This window comes from Penaeus vannamei, chromosome 24 (assembly GCF_042767895.1).
Source record: "Penaeus vannamei isolate JL-2024 chromosome 24, ASM4276789v1, whole genome shotgun sequence".
NCBI classification, from domain to species: domain Eukaryota; kingdom Metazoa; phylum Arthropoda; class Malacostraca; order Decapoda; family Penaeidae; genus Penaeus; species Penaeus vannamei.
Window position 1 is genome coordinate 23,136,061 of NC_091572.1, and position 6,841 is coordinate 23,142,901.

Genomic DNA, 6,841 nt, shown 5'->3' on the forward strand with positions numbered 1-6,841 from the left:
TGACAAATGTAATAACTACTAAAAGCAGGGCAAGGGAGGGAAAAGGGAGTACGAAAGGGAATGAGAATAAAAATAAGGTAGCACAAGAAACGGAGGACGGAACAGAGAATAGAAATGGGAGAAGAAAACGGAAAAAAATGATAGATAAAAAAGACGAGAGGAGAATAGTTAAAACAAAGATAAGAAGAGCAGACATAGATTGGCAATAAAGTGATGAGTGATTTAGAGAAAGGAAAGAAAGACAAAAAAAAAGAAACCCCGAGACTGAAAACAAGCAAGTGGGAAGGGAAGACAAGAATAAGAGAATACGAGGAAGAAACAAGAAACAGAGATAGAAGAGAAGAAAAGGGACCTGAGAGTGAGGGGAAAGAAGCCGAAAAGCGGCAGAGGGAAGCTCTTGGGGAAAGTGTTGCCAGGTAAAGGGATGACACGGGATGCACACGCTGCCTCGCTAACTGACATAATGCACTTCTTCCTCTTTTTATTTTCTATTTTCTTTTTGTTTTGCGAAGTCCGGCTACAAGAGAGAGATGAAAAAGAGAGGAAAGGTAGATGAAAAAAGAGGAGAGGAAGAGAGATGAAAAAGAGAGGAAAGAAAGAGAAAGGAGAGAAAATGGAGCAAGAGAGGGCAGATAAAGGAGAGAGAGGAAATAAAGGAGACAGAAAAGAGAAGGTAAGAGTTTGAGAAGGAGAGAGAAGGTGAACTGAAGGGGCGGAGGTTGAGATGAGAGAAGATCAAGAGAAGGGGAGAAAATTAAAAGATGACAAGAAGGTTGAGAGAAGCTCCGGAGAAGGAGATAAGAGAGGTCAAGAGAAGTTGAGAGAAGAGAAAAGGTTGAGAGAATAAGGGAAGTAAGAAGGTCAATAGAAAGAGAGAAGAGAAAAGGTTGAGAGAATAAGGGAAGTAAGAGGGTCATGAGAAAGAGAGAAGAGAAAAGGCTGAGAGAATATGGGAAGTGAGAAGATCAAGAGAAAGAGAGAGGAGAGTTTGAGAGGATATTGGAAGAGGATGACAAAGCGGAAAACAAGTGTTAAAAAATAACTACGAATTCATAACAGATCTTTTCTCTTTCTTTTCTCTTTTTTTTGTCTTTTTGGGGATCTGATATCTATTATGCTATAGAAAAAGGGATGAACAATCTCTGATGTTTCTTTGTTTGTCTGTCTTCAGATTGTGTTTAATTTGTATCATTTTGTGTATGCTTGTGTGTGTGTGTGTAACGCATGCGTACATACACGAACAGCAAAGCACACTCACAGGAAAATAATGAGAACGAGGTTGATTGGTAGATAGATAAGGGTGTATAAACGGACAAAGACAGTTATAGAAATAAATATAGTGTGTCGTTTTCCATTCATATATACAATTACGCATGGATGGAAAAACACTTTACCGTGTTGATACTTACGGTAGAAAAAAACACAAAGCACAAACTAAACTAACTGAAGTAATTTAGACAACAGTTTCTGAATCGTCCTTGATTCCATCTTCGAGTCAGATCGGAAGATGGAATCAAGGACGATTCAGAAACTGTCTCAGTTACTTCAATATATTTAGTTTGTGCTGTGTACAATGATATAGACAAATAAAATTTTCTTACTCGCTGTGCCCAACACCAAACAATACATCAAATACTAACAAAACCCCGTAAAACAAACCAAAACCACAATTCCGCACTGTTACCGCGAACAAGAAAACAAGACTCCATATTTTACCAACCTAGCATTGTTCTAACAACAATTCACAAAACTCGGCAACAGATCAACAGTAGCTCCCAACCTGTTCACCTCCTACCCAACGCCGGACGCTCTGCAGCCGCTGGCCACTCGCCGGTTCATCGGCATCTCCGTTTTCTATGCCACATTTCCCGACAAGCACTTACCGTTTCTTTAACTTGTACCCCAGCAAATACAAATTGTTGACAGTCCCCCTCAGGAGCTACCAATATCCTTTTAATTATTTCACAGTTTGTGCAATGTGTTTTCTCTAACACAATTACACATGCGCCACACACACACATATACAAATATACACGAAAAAATCAAAATAAACACATTTTTTACACAATATGTAAAAAACAAACAGAGAGACTTTAAAGATTATTTATTCAATTTTTCTTTCGAATTTTAAAAAATCTGATTACAGCTATAAAATACTCAAAGAGAAAATGAATGAACCGTCATCTTTTCCGGTATCAACATGCGTTGCGCGACACGGTAACACCCAAAGCTTCCTCGTGATCGGAGGCGAGACACGTCGCTAAACTCTGTCCACTTCTGTGACGTAATGGGAATGGCCGCGGTTGACGGCGAGTTGTTTTACTGTTCTAGTTGTTTTTTTTCGATTGGTGCACAGTATTTTTTAATATAATATCCTAGAGGGCTTTTGGTATCTTACGATCGGTTGTGTTGTCATAGATATCCAATATAGATACAAATATGAATGAAATATCCGAAGTAGGAGGAGTGCATCTGGCAGCTGGATAAATGTCTAGCACTTGCTCGATTCCTGTCGCGCAAGACGTGTCGCGTTTGCCGTACCATTGGAAAAGACGGCACATGTTTCCGGCTATATCTTCATTTTCCAATATCCTCTCTCTCTCTCTCTCTCTCTCTCTCTCTCTCTCTCTCTCTATATATATATATATATATATATATATATATATATATATATATATATATATATATACACACACACACACACACACACACACACACACACACACACACACACACACACACACACACACACACGTTAATATCTCTGCATTGTTTCCCACACTTTCTTTAATTCTCTAGGTATCCTTACCAATATACGATATAGAGAGTAGTCAAGTATTCGTTACACCAATTCGTTAGACCAATTCCTCTAGGTAGCTTCCCTGTATTTTGTTTCAATATCCAATGTCTGTATCATCATCGGTTCGTAGCTGGACTTACACAAAACAAAAAGAAAATAGAAAATATGAAAAAAGAGGAATCACTCTTAAGAGGCTAGTGAATGAGCATGTGTATCGTATGTTATCCCTTTGCCTGGCAATGTTATTTCACATTTCTGCTACACTTTCCCCAAAAGCTTCCCTTTGTCGTTTCTAGACTTCTTTCCCCTCCCAAATCCCTTCCCTTCTCTTCTGTCTCTGCGTTTCTTGTTTCTTCCTCGCATTCCTTTATTCTTGTGTTCCCTTCCCTCTACCTCGTTGTAAGTCGGTTTCTCTTTTTCTTTACTTTAATTTCTCTAAATCTCCCCTCACTTTATTGCCTATCTTTGTCTATTTATATTCATTTTGTTGTATCTATTTCCCTTTTTTTCTACTTTCTATTCTTTCTTCCTTCCGTTCGTTTCCGTAACTTCTCCAGAAACCTCTTTTACTTCTTTCCTTATTCGTATTTTTATTCCCTTCCCTTTCGATCATTGGCGTTATTGCCATTATCCTTTTTATCCTTCGAATGATCCTTTTTTATAATCTTTTTCTCTTTCCACGTAACATCTCCGTTTCTGTCCTTCTTTTAGCTTTATATATTTTTGCAAAGTAAACTGATCTGCGGCTACAAGCGCACGCAGACAAGCAATTGTGTTTTTTTTTTCTCTCTCACACGTACACACACACAGATATATAGTAAGATAATGATAATCACATTGCAAAACGAAGTGAAACAAACAAATCAATAGCAAACTGCAAAACCTCCAGCCTTAAAATTCCGAATAGCAGAATATTAAATAGTCTATAGGGCTTAATGTTTTAAGCACCTGCCTTCGAGACGGAGGACTGGGGTTCGATTCATTAGGGGCCTAACGCCGACGGGAGCGCATAGCCGCATCCACCCTTTGTTTCCACCTTTTGCGGTCCCTCATGGAAAGCCGCCAGGCAGGGACTCGTCCCATCTCGAGCTCCTCACGACAGGTTTGATCGCTCTGCCCAAGCCACGACCTCCTAGGTCGTCCACAGGCCTCCTCCACCAAGGGTTGACTCTTGCAGAGACAACCTGATGAGCAGGATCATCCTGTGGGAAACAATCCAGTGGGCCGTATAGCCTGAGTTGGCGATCACGGATTGTACAGGTAACAGGTCCTGTGCCTGTCTCATGGCGCAACCATTGGTTGATCACGTGGTCCTGATAACAGTAACCGATGATGTGGCGCATCTTTTGTATAGTACACCTAGGATGTAGGCTAAGTACCAGGGTGTACCATTCCTCCCAGGGACCCTTAACTTTAACAAAGATTTTATGGTATATAAAAAAATATTAAACTTATTTTACCCTACATAATGCAGTATTTTATATGACTACATTTTTCTTTCAGTCACTTACATGGCTTTGTTCACCAAATTCTACCCTGTACAAAAGCAGAGGGAGTCTGCTTTTCAAGCAGGAATAAAATTATACAAAATAAACAAATGTATAAAGGGAAAATAGTGGAACCTTTTAATATACTAACTGATAAAAGAAAGATGAAGGAGATAAAACCTGACAAATAACATATATCTTGCAAAAGGTGATAAGTTATCATTGCAAACAAATAGGAATACAGAAAATGAGAAGCAGGTCAGATTTTTATAAACACAAAATTGTATAATTTTTTGTATGTGGGACAAATTAGGTGACATATAATTGTACAACTAACATAATGAGATTCTTAGATAGTTGGCTTGCCTAGGATCAGTAAGACCCAAAAGACAAAATTAATCTTCCTGTAAACCAGGAATAGCCAAATAATTTTTTGACAATCCAAACTGATAAAAAAAAAAGATAATATATCAAATAAAACAATAATCTGGAACTTTAAATTAGAAAGCCTACTGGCAACCTATGTCATAAATGAACTTTTTCTGCTTCTTTTTCAATACATTTTTCTGCTGATAATCCAATCGATGACTTCTACCATTACCTTTTAACCATTTATTGTTGATGGTGCGCACTGCCTTTGACAGATTTATAACATTAATTTAATAATAACTGACACTGCATATAACTTTACTCACAGTAATTTTCTTTCCATTGTAAAGTATTCCTCGTGTAATTTATGTTATTTTGGTCTTGTTCAAAACCAAGCAACTGCATCCCTCTTTGTGTATTCCATGAAAGTCCTCACTTATAACCTCAAGAATATCCTAAATGGCAACCTTGTTTTGTAACTAGTAAGGGATTCATGTGTATGTTAGGATATGAAACATGATTTTGGAAATATAAAATCAAATATTTTTATTTCTTTACACTTACAGCAATTCAAATTAAACAAGCCTTCATAAAAATTTTATATAAATAATATTATCAAATTTAATTTGAACTATCTTTATGAGCAATCATCACTTGTACAAAATCCATCTATTATACCATAATAACGAATACTTCTGTTGCAGGCAATCTCACCATGGAATTGGTTAACTTCATAAAATCTTAGCAGAAGTCTTCAGCAACTGAATGGATGTGTATGGCCTTGTAGATTTTTTTTTTCTTTTAGCAGCAAGAGTGCAGCTGCTACAATTTTCTTTTCTAAATGATCTAATGGTGAGTTATACTGACTTATTTGTATTGCAAGCAGAGAGGCATTTTGGAATTGTAAATCAGTGCTTTTGCACTTAAAATATATCCTAACGGAGTTCTTGTTCTATACGTTTACTGTTCATCAAAGAAAATAAAGTACAGCTTATCATAAAGATAAAACAAAGAGGATATTGTATATATTCTTCTTCGAAGAACAAAATAAAATAAAGAAAATAAACTTTTAAGTACCAATCAATTCTAGAGAAAAGAATAAAATATCAGAATTTACATAGTATACAGTTACAACTATTAAAAACTAATGTTGATGTGTTAAAATAATTAAATAGGTTTATAAAATAAGAGAGAAATCAATTATATGTTAAGTAATAAACATTATATTCAGTTTGTATTTTAGATACAATTGCACTCATCTTCGATTTCATCTGTAATTTCTTGACAGCCCCCTCATCCTAAATTTTATTGTATTTAACTTCTAATTCATTTCCTTGCTATTCAGTTGTTGTTTCTGTTATCATTTGCTATAGGAAATTACTTCACCTTCTTCAAAGGTACATGAGGCAGAGTGTTCATGTACTTGCAGATGACACTTAACATTACCTCATCTGCTCCTCCACCTATGGAAAAGAGCCTTAAGTCTCGATACAGACGGCTTACCAACACCTGTTCAAAGAGGATAATAAAGATTAAGATATAGAATTCATCTGAGGTCTTCATCCTTCATCTTTCATCAGTAATCTTTCTCCCTTTGTATCTCACAAAAACACCAAACTGAAACTATCTTTCTCTGAATATCACCTGCTATGATATTCTGCAAGTTTTATAATATACAATGTGTCCGCAAAAAGCATTCAATAAACTAACCTCATTGGTAAAACCCATGCCACCCCAAAACTGCAGTAAAGAATCTGTGAAGACACGGGCAAGACGACCAGATTTCAATTTGCACATTGATGCTAACTTTGTAACATCCTGGCCAGCCACAAGAAGATCTGGAAATAACAAAAAGATGCAGGAAGGAAAAAGATCATTAATGTTTGTTATATAAAGAATATATGCTTACACGTTTTAAATAGATTCATAACAAAATCTGTCCATAATATTGATAATCACCCTCTATTTCAAATGGGTATTACACAGAAATATATCCAAAAAGTAACTCCAGTTTAGTTATCTAAATACCATATAGATTTCCAATCTGTATTAATTGAGTTTACATTTAAAATGTTTGCATTACAATCAAGTCATATTCTACATTTGTTAATTCCCTTACTCTTTAATTATTTGTGCTGGGATGACATACATGCCATATCCACTGTGATTTTAGTTATGTTTGCAC

The 6,841-nt window shown here is 36.2% G+C and overlaps 1 protein-coding gene across 1 annotated transcript in view; it reads right to left on the reverse strand.

Annotated features, from left to right (window-relative positions):
* Positions 1–5,187: 5,187 nt before the first annotated feature.
* The window catches only part of LOC113803545 (probable acyl-CoA dehydrogenase 6), a 7,310-nt gene continuing 5,656 nt past the window's right edge, over positions 5,188–6,841 (reverse strand). The window contains exons 7-8 of the mRNA XM_027354330.2: positions 6,367–6,494; positions 5,188–6,165 (exon numbers count right to left, since the gene is read on the reverse strand). Coding sequence (XP_027210131.2) covers positions 6,034–6,165; positions 6,367–6,494 — 260 coding nt within the window. The 3' untranslated portion in view covers positions 5,188–6,033. The remainder of the gene's footprint in view (positions 6,166–6,366; positions 6,495–6,841) is intronic.